This window comes from Pogona vitticeps, chromosome 14 (assembly GCF_051106095.1).
Source record: "Pogona vitticeps strain Pit_001003342236 chromosome 14, PviZW2.1, whole genome shotgun sequence".
Classification (NCBI taxonomy): Eukaryota; Metazoa; Chordata; class Lepidosauria; order Squamata; family Agamidae; genus Pogona; species Pogona vitticeps.
The window spans coordinates 7,574,304-7,588,494 of NC_135796.1; the positions used below are offsets into that span (position 1 = coordinate 7,574,304).

General features: G+C 40.9%; 1 protein-coding gene across 11 annotated transcripts in view; it reads left to right on the forward strand.

Annotated features, from left to right (window-relative positions):
- The window catches only part of RNFT2 (ring finger protein, transmembrane 2), a 58,426-nt gene extending 53,247 nt beyond the window's left edge, over positions 1 to 5,179 (forward strand). For 10 of the 11 annotated variants that reach the window (XM_078381635.1, XM_078381640.1, XM_020813605.3 and 7 more), the window contains one exon: positions 3,250 to 5,179. In XM_078381635.1, coding sequence (XP_078237761.1) covers positions 3,250 to 3,384 — 135 coding nt within the window. In that variant the 3' untranslated portion in view covers positions 3,385 to 5,179. Of the gene's footprint in view, positions 1 to 2,711; positions 2,796 to 3,249 lie in introns of all 11 variants that reach the window. The other variant, XM_072983367.2, reaches the window with a different exon arrangement.
- The last annotated feature ends 9,012 nt before the right edge of the window (positions 5,180 to 14,191 follow it).

Sequence of the window (14,191 nt, forward strand, 5' to 3'; positions counted from 1 at the left end):
TCATTTTACATAGTGCTATTCTTCTATACCAACATAACTTTGATTTTTTATATTTCTTTATTTGCTCCTTAATTTTTTTTTACTTTATCAATTCTCAATTTTACAATGCCTTGCAGATACAAAGTACAGTGGTGCCTCGCTTAGCAATCGCTCCGTTCAACGATGAAATTGCTTAGCAATGGGGTTTTGGCCATCGCCAGAGCGATCGCTTAGCGATGGCCCCTATGGAGAAAAATCGCTTTGCGATGATCGGGGGGGAGTGATCACCGCAAAGCCCCCATTTTCCGCCAGCTGATCAGCGGTTTCAAACTGGCCGCCGGAAAACAAAATGGCTGCCCGCTGTGTTGCCTCGCTTTAGAGGCACCGAAAATGGCCGCCGCAATGGAGGATCTTCGCATAAAGCCCATAGGAACGTATTAAACAAGTTTTAATGCGTTTCTATGGGCTTTTAAAAATCGCTTAGTGATTAAATCGCTTAGCGACTTTTTTCCGGAACGGATTAATGTCGCTAAACAAGGCACCACTGTAATATTTATCCTTGAATGTAGTGGACAGTGCACTACTATATACATCCCAGTAAAACATTAGTCATTTCTTGGTTCTTCCTTTTGCTTTAAACATAGCTGAAACCCCCTTTTTGTTATATTTTGTATTTTTCAATATATTTTCATATTTTTATTATCGGGGTTTTTTGCTTCTCTTGCAATTCTGAGCTCATTTTGAGCTTTAGCCTTCTCTCCCTTCTAACTTCAAATGTACCACTTTTTACTCTTTACTGTTCATTTGCCTCTCTTTTTACTTGGTATATTTCAAAATAAAACAGCACTTTTAAAAAAAGAAAAATGAAGATATAAAAAGTACAGTAATGAACGTTTGTACACACACTTCAGTGTAAGGTGACTAAGTAGTATGCATATGAAATTGTCATCTATATAGAACCACTGTCAAATGTTGACCAAAGTGAAATACTCATTCCATTGAATAATAGAAAGTAGGCATTGTTTCTTCTTCGTGGTCTCTGTGAATGCACACTAATGGGTTTCATCTGTGCCTGCGCAGAGGTCTCCAGAATATTCCAAAGCTTTATGCTGTGCTCATGAAGGACCGCCCCCCTAGCCCACGAGGTCCACCCACCCTCACAGTTACCTCAGTTCCTTTTTACTGCCGCCACATGAGATCTCTCCTCCATCGAGCTCCTGCATTTGTTAGATTTTTCTATAAAAAAGGAATAATAGGACCATTTTTTTCTCAACTTTTGAACTCTTCTAATCAACATTTACCATAACATCATTAGATAAGTACATTATTTGGAATTTTTCCCCTTTCTCCCACCATTTATGGCACACACGCCCCCTTCAAAAAGTGCACGTCATGCTCTAATAAAATTCCCCTTACAGACGGCCACAATATCTGCCTGTTCTGTTTCGGGGAAGCCCACCAAACATCTTGCCAATTTTGTAAAAACCTTATAAACAAGCACAAAAATTAAGGCAACAAAGACTCATGTCTTTTCTCTGGGAAAAATCTTTTAAACCTCAGACAATGGATTTGCCTCATATAGCGCTACCCCCAGACAATCCCCGGTTCTCTCAACAGTATCTTCATCTGCCAAATCATCTACTAAAACTACCCAAAAAACGAAATCGAAATGACCGAATTTGGACACGTTGACACCAGTACTAAAGTCCCCTTCCATATCAGACACCTCTAAAAAACTAAGAAATGAAAGAAAGCATGCATAAACAAGCGCACACTCTCTCATGGGCGTGGCCACGCTCGTGCACACGCACAAACTGGCATGGTGTGTTCTGGGTGCACACATGCTCATGCGCAAACGGTGGCACAGTGCTCACATGGGCATCCTGGAGCGCACGCGCAGCAGCAAACAGGCTGTGTGGGGTGAGTGCGTGCGGGGGGAGCAGGAGGTCTGTCTTGGCAGCCCAGTCCGGTTCAGGCCACGGACCAGCACTGGGCAGTAGACCGGGGATTGGGGGCCTCTGCTCCAGAGGACATTCTGATACCGATTCAACTTGAGTCATCTGTTCTCGCTGTCTCTCCAACACCTCTGGTTAGTACCGCGGACGTTACAGTGACTCCAACATCACTGCTTTTCAGCCCTATATCGACAGTGTGATCAGTGTCGGCTCATGAATCCAACCATCATGATCAGGCACCCAATGTTTCTCCTCCCCACAAGAGGTTGAGGAAAGAACATCAAATTTCTCATCATCAGTACCATGGTGCCAATAGCATGAGACCCGTTTCTCCACCTGAGCCCTTCACGCCCGTTTGTCCTCCCTTCAAGCTTCCAGCTACCACATAGGAACACATCTCCTCTCTCAAAACAATTAATCTACCAACCTTTCTTCTGTACCCTACTGCTGATCTAGACAAATCACCACATGCATTAAACACCGAGGGGCCCAGGCCTTCTATACCTACAGGACGGCCCCATTCACAAAGTCTAACGACTGTTCATGTCAACATACCACCCACAAGGGGTTATTCGGATATCCTCACTGACAATATCCCGATGCATTATCTACACTATACATCTGACATAACAACTCGCCAAGCAACCTTTGCCTTAAGGCATTAAGGCTCATTCGGCGAGGATAACAGCCTCTTCCACAGCGCCCTTCTGCGGAGTCCCATTGATGGACATTTGCAAACTGCTACTTTGACAACACAGTGTTTGCCTCCCATTACAGGTTGGACGCAACAGCCAAAGTCGATGCTGCCTCCAGGAGAGCTGTGTTTTTCCAGTCCTTCCATGACATCCCTCCACCTGCAAGGTAAACCTGTTAGTCACCCATTAGTATGCATTCACAGAGACCACGAAGAAGAACAAGACGTTACATACCTGTAACTCCGGTTCTTCAAGTGGTCATCTGTGAATTCACACTTCCCGCCCGTCCTCCCCTCTGTCCATCACTCCTCTATCCTTTGATGCAGCGGCAGGCTGTGTTGGGAACTGAGATAACTGAGGGCGGGCGGACCTCGTGGGCTGGTGGGGCAGTGCTTCACGAGTGTAGCATAAAGCTTTGGAATATTCCGGAGACCTCTGCGCAGGTGCAGATGAAACCCATTAGTGTGAATTCACAGATGACCATTTGAAGAACAGGTAAGTAACCTCTTTTTATCATTTCAGTGTTACAATATATGTCTTCCTGCCTTCATACTTTTATGTGTGGTGGTGTTTTTTCAGTATACAAAGATGACACTGAATTCTATCCTTTGTCTCTACAGCATGTCTTTTGTGAAGAGTGTCTCTGTCTTTGGTTTGACAAGGAGAAAACCTGCCCACTCTGTCGCTCTGTGGCAGTGGAAACCGTGCGATGCTGGAAGGATGGCACCACTTCTGCTCATTTCCAGGTGTATTAATTTCTAAATTGTACCAGGAAGTAAGAGAGATGTGGAGAGACATGTTGTTTAAAAAGAGAAGAGGAGAAAGATGGAGGTAGGGTATTTGCCACTGCAGCTTCTCCAGGACTGTTCTGTTGAAAGTGTGTAATCAATTAACAGAACTCTGCCTCAATCTGGCCTTGGAACAGGATTGGGAAAATATCACAGATTCATCAGTGGCTATTAATAACATTGGTTAAATACAACCTCTATTCAAGAGCCATGTACTACAGATTATCTGTTGTCAATTATCAGCAGTGGCTGAGATGTATTAAATTTTTTACCTATAACCTCTTGGGAATATTCCAGGTATAACCCCATACTGGAGATTCTAGGAGTAATACTTTATAAAAGTAACTTGTCAAGGTCTGCTTCTCTTTGACTAATGTTGGAAATAAGATGCCGGACCAGATGGTTTAGTCTTGGTTCAAGCAGGGCTGTTCTGTGAGTTAGAAAAATCTGGGTGACAAGTGACTTCTTGCTGTTTAAAAACTGATCACTGGCCTATGTTTTATTCATGTTTGTATTGTCACTGTGTTGATGTTATATGCCCTCATCGGAGAAGTAGTTTCTCCCAAAGGCTGTTTGCATTGCATTAATCGGTTGTAAATCAAATGGAAGTGGGAACTGCTATTTAATTATATATTTCTTTTAACCCAGCACATATACTACATATTACGTAGAACTCCCAAGTCTACCAGACCTCATTTCATTGGATTTATAGATTGCCTTTTCTTCCAAATTTAAAACTCAAGCTGTTTACATTATGAAAAACAGGTACACTGAACAATAAGCTATTATAATATTAAATATTAACATAATATTATAACACTAAAACGTAATTAAATGGGCAATTATTAAAATACCAGCTATACTAAAAGCAGTTTTAAAAGTGTATCCGTTTAAGAAAGAGAAAGGAAAGAAACAGAAAATTCACATCTGGAATGAGCTGACTACTAAAGTATATTATACATCCGGGGTAGTATAGTGGTGAGTTTTGAACTAGTGACTTGAGAGAAGCAGATGCTAGTCCCCAGTGAGAACTCAGCGGACTTGGGTGACTTTGGATCAGTCTCTCACTCTCAGCCTGACCTGAGGGTTGTTTTGAGCATAAAAGAGGAAAGGGGGCAGACATGTATGCTGCTTGAGCTCAATTGAAGAAAGGCAGTATCTGAACATGGCAAATTAATAAAACCATCTCCTTGAATCGCAGCATAAATGATTCTGTGTGCCTGTGTTTCTGCCCACCATCTCATCACTTTGCATTACTGTATACTATCATGCTGGTCATGTTCAGTTGGTTTTGTTATACAGTTAGAATCTTGGCATCCAGCATTTCTTCACCAACCAACACTGGTTCTCCAGAACTTCATGCAGGTATTTATCCAGTTTTACTTGGAGTTGCTAAGGACTGAATGTGGGACTTCCTTTTGCAGAGGTGGTACAGTCTACCACTGAACCACAGATTCTCTCCTCCTCCCTTCCTTCTGTGGGATGCTGGCTTCAGAATTGTATGCCATGCTTTGTTTTCGTAGAATGGCATTTAAGTTAAATGTCAGTTGGTGCAAGTTCGGATCTTTATGCTAAAGCCAAAGAATAGGGCAAGGGTGGGTAAGAGAAGAGCAATGGTGAGTCACAGCTTCCTGAACCAGGTGAAGACGTGAACAACCTTATAAAGCTGGCTATTTTTTATTTAACTATATCTCTGCTTGCATGCTTATGCCTCTGCATGTAGAAACAACACGAAATAAAAACTGTGTCTCTGTAAAAAAAAGCTTCAGTTACCTTCGTTTTAAAAAGACTTTGAAAAGGCCACTGGTTATTGTTTAACAAAACCCCTTTCCTTCCACCTTATCTCTGCTTGTAGAAATAAAACAAAACCAATTATTATGTTAAAAGAAGTGTAACAGTTTCAGCTTTAAAAGGTGTGCCAATTATAAAAAAGCAAAATAAGTACAATGGTGCCTCGCATAGCGATCGCTCCGTTTAGTGACAAAATCGCTTTGCGATGAACATTTTGCGATCGCAAAAGTGATCGCTTTGCGATGTTCCCTATGGGGTATTTTCGCTTTGCAATGACTGATCATCGCAAAGTGACCATTTTCGCACAGCTGATCGGCGGTTTCAAAATGGCCGCCGGGAAAAACATGGCCGCCCGCTGTTTTCTGGGACAGATTCCTCATTTAAGAGCCACCAGAAATGGCCGCGCTATGGAGGATCTTCGCTGAACTGTGAGTTTTAAGCCCATAGGAACGCATTAATCGCGTTTTAATGCATTTGTATGGGCTTTTTTTATTTCGCATTGCGACATTTTCATTCTGCAGCGATTTTTGCGGAACGAATTAACGTCGCAATGTGAGGCACCACTGTAAATTGTATTCATATATCATTTGTTCTCTGTGCAAAGCATCTATGATATGGCAACTTCTATTTGGTAGTTTATTTTTTTGTAAATGCCATGTTATTTTATTTGTATTGTGTTTCAGATCTAAATGCCAGTAAGAACTGATTTGCAGATTTACACCAACATCCTTCCTGGAAGTATTTGAACATCTAGCTAGTGTCTAAAAGACTTGTAGTCCATGGAGGGAGAAGACTAGAGATGGGGGTCTTTGTATTCATATACGAATACCCCTGCACAGGTCGACATAATTAGGGTCCAGCCACCTGGGGCCAGACTGTCCACTCACCCGTCTGCTGCTGCAGCTGGCTCCACGCTCCCTTCCAATCGCTCTGGAGCTTGTGGTCAACCAGCCACTAGTCAGCCTGGCAGGGAGGCTCGTCTTCCCTCCTTCTGCAGCAATGGACAGGTGAGTACATGGTTTGGCCCCAGGGTGCCGGACCCTTGTTATGTCCACCTGTGTGGGGTTTTCTTATACAAATACCCCCCTCTCTAGAGAAGACACTGGCTCAGCCTAGCTTATTTCATAACTGTTTAATGAGAGAATAAAATGGAAACAGGAGCAAGTACACAGTCTTCAACTCATTTCAGATATCATGTAAAATAAAATGGTTTGGAGTACAACTGTACATTACAGTATATTTCACAGAAGCATAGATCTGTTGGAACAGGGACATGCATGTGTGAATGAGTACACATAGCTTTATACGTCTTGGTGGTCAAGGAATGGCTCTTTGGAATCAGCAGATGGAATGCTAGGTTGGGGTGGCACTGTAGCATAGGTGCGCTCTTTGTCTTACGGGACCTGGTCTGCTTGGTCTTGCAACTCTGACCATGGTACAAGAGGAAAGGCCCATGGTAGCTTGGTATCGGGAGCCCCATGAAAATGAAACATTTTGAACAAACAGAGAAAATAAAAGTTGGCAATCCTTGTTGCTTTGCTTTTTCTTTTAATAAGATCAGTATAGATATGTACAATGCCTCCAGCATAAGAAATTCTTTTTACAAAAATGTCGGGAAAATCCCCATCAAATTGCAAATGAAAATGATTTATTACACCCACAATGTACCCAAATGGAGTGTTGCAAGGGTGACTCCCAATTGAAGCTGATGTCCTGAGTTGTCAAAAGAAGAGTCAGCATCTCACATTTTACATCTTTCAGGACAGAGAACATCCGGACATATTGGCAATGTTGTGTGATTGGTCTTGAATATCTGATTTATTGATATAAGGGTAGAGCTATGGTGCATCCCAAACTTTCTTTTTGATGCCAGCTTGTGGGGGAAAGGTTACCCTTGTTACTTGGGATTCTAATTGCCATAGTTCCTGGCCATTGGTTATGTTGGTTGGGACTTATAGGAACTAGCTAGTCCAGCATATTTGAAGGCATTAAGTTGATAACCACATTCATAAGAAGACAGCAACCGTGTCTGGCATTGCTGGAATTTGTTGCTATGGAAATTACATCATGACTGGACTCTGCTGTTTCTCAGATGTATTATTGTATAATGTCCTTTTTTTTCTTAGCACAAGGTGTTTGTTGCAGCCTGTCCCAATGAAGTCTGTAAATCTCTCGACAGACAGACAGACAGACAGACACACACACACACACACACACACACACACATTCCCATTCATTTCCAAATGTTGATTGTATTTTCGTCTCTCATTTTGTCTGTAGTGTGAAAACTTTGAGAGTTGAACTGTATAAAAGCACAAACCTGCCCAGCCTAAAACAGAGGACTGAGTACACTACAAAAATGCATGTTGTAGACATCAACGAGAAAGGAAGTTGGTAGTTACTTATTTTTTAAAAAATGCAATCCTGTTTCCCAAAACCATAGGACTACAAGAATATTGATCATCCTAAAAAATATAAGTAACTAGCCCCTCAAAGGCAAATGACAGAATTCCTACAGTAAATGTGGACTATTCAGAGGACTCTTTGAGTTTTTTGGATAGCTAGATGCTGCAAATTCTGTTGTGCCCTTGAATACCAGGATTCCTAGGTGTGATTTTCTGTATTTAACAGAAGTCTGTTTAAGCCATATGTTGCCATGTAATACTAATGAAGAAGGATAAGAGGGGTTCTGTTTGTAGGGGAAAAGCAAGAGATAGGAAAGTCTGCAGATATCTTATGTCCCCCTCATACCTCACAAGGAGTTGAGACTAGAAAAGATTTCTTGTTTGCTTTGAATAACAAATTTATACCTGTAAGGCAGCTTTTTGTGTACAGGAATTACCTGTACAGGATTATGTAGAAGCAGTGGTAGTGAGTTAGAATCTGTTTCCCACCCCCCACACATGAATCTATACAGTATATAGTTATGGAGTGGGTAAAATGTGGTCCTCCAGAAGTTGTTGCAGTGCAAGTCTTACCAACCTTACGTAGTGTTGTTGTTGTTTAGTCGTGTCCAAGTCTTCGTGACCCCATGGACCAGAGCACGCCAGGCCCTCCTGTCTTCGACTGCCTCCCAGAGTTGGGTCAAAGTCATGTTGGCTACGTAGTGTAGCCAGTGGCAAAGAATCTTGGGAGTTGTGCTTCAACAGGAAAGCCATATTTTTGCCCACCCTTGGAAAACAGTAATACCTGGAAGGACTGAAATCCATGGATCTGGTTAGTTCTTATTGCTTTAAGTGCCATTGGTTGTCATATTAATCTAAATATGACTGAGACTGGGTAAAGCCAATGTTTTGTATGCAACAAAACATTCCCTTCATCACTTTATTTCAGTGTTAAAGTAGCCTTTGGCTAGGCATTCTGTTGAATTCTTTTCCCATTCCATAACAATGTCTAATTTGAGACCAGCGCTTCTCAACTACTCTGCTTGTTTGTCTCTCTGTGTGGATACATACTAATGTTAATTACACACTCAGACCCAATAACTATAATATCAAATGACAATTTAGCATACGGGGAAGCAATTGTGATAGGGCAGACAAGGCACAGGTCATGTGAAAAATTCAAATGTGAATCACAAGATTACGCTGTCATAAGACAAGAGAGCAGTGTTTGCCTATATAAACTGATTGTAAACTCCACAGCTTTGTGGGAAAAATTTTAGTGGCACTTACTGATTTCACAGAAAGCAAAGGTAGCATGTTGGTTTTACAAAAAGATGCATTATATATTTTCAAAAATGTCCCCCCCCCCAATCCCAGGAGTCCTTAAATCAAGCAGAAACAATTTGATCTTTCCAGGAGCTTTCTGATCCAACCAAAAACCATTGCGGAAGCTAGCACAGCCTGATTTGATTGTCTGCCACCCCTTTCCAAGTTCCATATTAAAACTGTAAGTAAATATAGTAGATTCTGTTTGCTCTGTTTACTACTTAGCCTGGAGAGAACTGTAAAACTCAAAGCTTGCATGTTTAGTGATCTTGAATTGGTCTAAGAAAAGTATTGTTAGGTTAAGCCTTGCTTCACAGAGAGTCAAATATTTGACTCCAAAGAAGGGTGGATCTTCAGATGCTGTTGAACTGCATCTCTCCTTGTTTCTGGTGATCCCGGCTAGAGTTGATGGGAGTTGTAATTCAAGAATGCCAAGGAACATGGATTCATCACTTCTCTCAGTGGGTAATCTGTAGTTCAAGCATGAACTCTACCGCCCACTACAGCCCTTCTCACCATCACAGAAATGAAGAAAAAGCCCTTTTCACGCCTTAGGAACACCTGAGATGTGGTGGGGTGGGTATCAATCCCATAAAATGTTCTGTTCACTATCTTATGGGTTGTAAATATATCTATGTGTAACAATTCATTGTTTAAATGATTAAACAATTGAATGCCGTTCAGGCAGTTGTATAGTTTTTAGCTGTGTTTATAAATGCTGTACGTAATGGTGTTCTGTTGGTGAGCCTTTTGGGGTCTGCTGTTTTATTCATTTATTTCTAAGAGCTGGATTCTTCACTTATTGATCTTTCAGTCATGAACTAGCACAACTCTAGAGTAGGACCCCCATATTCTTGGGGATTGGTTCCAAACCACTCATGGAAACAGAAAACTGCAGATAATAGCGAACACTATAGAGAGAGAGCATGGTAAAAGGGGGAAAATCCCATAAAAATATTTTCACGTGCATTAGTGGAACTGGGTACTAGATAGTGCCAGAGGCCATGCTATGTATTCTTCCTCTATTGGCCGTTTCTGGTAATACATGTGAAAATAATTCTGGATTTAAAAAAAAATATTTTCAGAGTGTGGGTAAGTGAAACAATGGATACTGATCCTGCAAATATGGGGGTCCTATTGTATTTTACTTCCAAGACACCACCCCACCAGTAAAAGAGGATTGGCCCTTGCTTCATTAACAGGAAGGGCCAGCACATAATAAAGTTACTGAATGAAAGTCATGTTTTAAAAGTAAATAGATGTGTGTGGGGTGCTTCAACCCTTCACCCACCCTGAAACATTGTGGCTCTGATCCAATAGGGAGCCCTGAAAATGTTGTTTGCTTTGAGAGGGTTCATTTAAAACTTACAATCTTTCACAGACTGTTTCTTTGGCCTGGAATTTCATGTGCCTCCCACTGATATTTTCAGGCTTTGACTCTTCCTCCTGAACCCCCCTAGTGCTTCCCCATCACCCTGAATTCTCACAGACTAAAAATTATTCCTGGCATAGAAGATGTATTTCTGCTGCTGGAAATGTCCAGGAGGTTGCAAGTCTGCATCAAAATAAAATATAGGAACCCCTGCACTTTCTTTTCCCCCTCAAATCAAAACCTGACATGGAGTTCCAATGACTAAGGGCAGAAAATTTTCTCCTAGAGGCCCAGCTATTGCCATACTTGCTTTACAGATGAATGGAAAAGCTTTGCAAATAGGAGCAGATTCTGTCAATCTTTCAGAAAGATAAAGGGGAAACCTTATGGCTGCCTTCAAGTATCAGAAGAACAGTCTTCCTGTGCAGAGAATTAGATGACTCAAGAGTGGAAATTGAAAGGGGATTTTGGCTAAATACCAGAGGTTTTCTAACAATAAAAGTTGTTTAGCAATGCCTGAAACTGCCACAGGACACAGTGGGTTCTAACACGCAAGTATTCAGCCAGTAGCAAGAGATAAGGGATGCTGTTCTTGCATTGTAGAACCTTTATTTCAAGGAAGACCATGTCCAAAATCCCTGGCCAACTTTAACATTTGGCAACCTCCATGGCCCAAAAGCTGTATTATTCTTTCATTTAAACCTCTAAAAGTTCAGTAACACAGCAGTAGAAACCAAAGTTGATGTGCTATTCAAACAATTGGATTTACTTGATTTATTCCTTTGGGCCATCAAGTTGCTAGACTCCTAGAATGATACTCCATTCCACCACACTGACTGGTCATACAGTATAACTTAATAAGGTTTCTGATAACAAAGACTTACCATTTAAGTAATTCATAAAACAGACCTTTTTCCCCTTTACAAGGATGACGTGACATCACTTTTATGATACCAGAAGCGGAACATTTTTGCTAATGTACAGTTTTTAATCCCAAAATTCCATTTTATTTTTAAATTCTTCTAAAAGGCACAATGAGTGACACGTAATATTTGTTTGTTTTATGCACCTGTTTTACAATTTTCTCTGTACTGTGTGTGCATTTTGAGTTCCAGTCACAACTCCATAGCATTTTGGAGATTAATTGCTTTAAAACTGCACCAAGCTACCACAGAAAGGTATACTAAGGCTTTCAGCCATGCCTGGAAAATCTTCCTACCACCACGTGATGTAAAGGTCCATTGTAGTTGCAAGGCGAAGTGATACAGGATGAAAGGCACTTTAGAGAGGTACCCTTGCCATTATACAACAAAGCCCTGGCATCATAAATCAATTCCAAAGCTAAAGAATTGTGAATACCAGAAAAAGAGAATTAGCTCTTTTAAAGCAGGTAGATTCAACCTGAGCCCTTTAGAAATCCATTCTTAAGAATTGCTGTAAACTCAACTTGGGTAACACAAGTGTGTGTGGCTTCTGCTGCCATAGAATGTGGAAAATGCTGCTTTGCAACAGAGCTTCCAGGTACAGAGATTAAAAGAGGATGACATAAATGGCTCATGAAATCCTCAGTGTTATACATTCCACTTTTTAACCTTACGTTTCTGAACCTAGCCCTTATTAGAGCAAGGGTAGGAAATATCTTTCAGCTCAAGGGCCAAACGCTGTTCATACATGTTGCTTTGCAGTGGTGTGCAAGGAAAGGAAAAAATATGAGAATAAGGATATTTGCGCTTAAGGGGCTTATTGCTGGAAACTAAGCTCCAGGAGCCTTTTAGACTGGGGGAAAAGCCTGTACAAAGGTAGATAGAACACCAAACTATGATGTCTTGGGGGAAGGAAGCCACAAGGCGGAAATTCATCATATCTGATTTAGAGAATGAGCTCTAAAGAAACCAGATGGTCCTTTTTGCTCATGTGGAACTGTGGAATCAGTCTCTCTCTCTCTCTCTCTCTCTCTCTCCCTCTCTCCTTTTTTGCTCCTGACTCTCTCTCTCTTTCTCTCCTTTTTTGCTCCTGAGTTTGACTGAATGATGGCTATTGTAGGTTTTTCAAGTTCTTTGCCCGTGTTCTGAAGGTTGTTCTGCCTGATGCCACAGAACCCGAAAAACCCACAACAACCATCAGATCCCGGCCGTGAAAGCCTTTGAGAATACTTTGTCTGAATGCTTGGTCCTTTTGTCATATTTGTTTTATTTCATTGGAACCTGTTTATTAAACAAGGCAAGAGGTCCTGGATCAAAACTGTAGGATTGTTTAAATGCTGGAGAAGTCAGCTGCCACCTATTTTTAAGCTAATCAAACAAACTGATTTAGAAGAAGTTTCCCTGACAAGAGTCAATGCCCACCCCTGCTCCATTCCAACTTCAAGAAAAAAAAGAGGTAGTAAATGGAAGGAAGGAAGGAAGGAAGGAAAAAAAAAGAGTGATCGGCCTAATGTTTGCTTCCCTGCCTTTTTCGTTTATTTTGAACAGTTTGGAAGCTTGCAGACAATTTCATGGAAACAACTGAGCTATTTTTATTTCTGTCTTACCCACTAAGTTTCTCAAATTTTGTTTTAATGAGTCAAGCTGTGTGAGGTGGACCAAGAGAAAGTGGAAGAGTAAAACCTAATGAGCTGGAGGCATGGTGTTCACCAGAAAAAAAACATAAAGATCTGGAGCTTACACAGACCTCCTTGAGACACAGATGAAGCAAATTAAGCTCCCTCATATTTTAAGCAGGTAAAGGAGAGCATCAGTGAATTGTGCAAGTCAGCACAGGATGGACCTGTACATAGTGAACTATAAAGAGACTGCGCAAGAGCCCAAGTTATCAACATATTCTAGACCTGCCTTAAGAGCTGGCTTTCGCAGAATACACATTCACTATAAAGAATGGTCAAAGGTTAATGAAGCTCAGTAACCGGAAAAACCAGAACTGACAGTAGAGCTTATACAGAAACAGATTTTTGACCTTGCATATAATGCTTCTAATGTGCAAATCCCAAATTTTGAATCAATATGTACCCAAACAGAGGAAATGTTTGAAGTGAGGATTCTTATGATGTCCGTGGAGTTAGCACCTGCCAAACATCCTTTTAAGAAATGATTGTTAACAACATTGGTTGAGAATTAGAAAGTTCAAGAGAGGAGATCTGGACAAAAGGACTAAGCGAAAGTGTTGCTCAGGCTATGATGGCAAGCAAGAAAAACTCAATAACTCATACTTTGCCAAGTCAACAAAATGGCCTTAAAGAGGGAAAGGAAGGCCCGGAAGAAAAGTAAAAATATGAAAAGCATAAGAAGGAAGAGAAATGTAAGAAAAGCATAGTATTGTTGGAAATGGGATCTAGAAAGAATTCTTTAAGCTGTTGAACAGTAAATTAAGTTCTATTAAGTCAAATATCCAAGAAAAATAGAAAAAGGAAAAAAAACGGGCAGGGGGAGCAGAAAGATTTAAATAGAGCTGTAAACATGCAGCAGGTGGAAGAAGATTAGTGGGGAGAACAGGTAAGGCCTACAGTGCAGGGGAGATACAGGACCTGTGGGTAAAAGTATTTAGCAGTAATCTGGGGAATGTAGTATATTCTATGAACAGAGAACCTGTATTCCTCCAAATAGAATTAGTTAGGTAGAGATACAAAGAATAATGATGCAAGTATTGACAGGAATTTAGTGGTGATCCCACAAAAGCTAGTTTTTCTTAATAAAAAGTTTGAAATCACAGCAAGAGAAACCTGCCTCCTTTCCTAGAAATATGAATGACCAAAATACACATCACCTGGTCTCACATTTTAAAACTGTTTTTGCTTTGTTGTAACAAAATACGGCAACAAACACAGCACTACAGAGTTAGCTTCCTCTTCCAGGTAAGTCTTAGTTATAGCACCAGAAAAAACTAAATGTTGCTGAAAAGCCTTCTG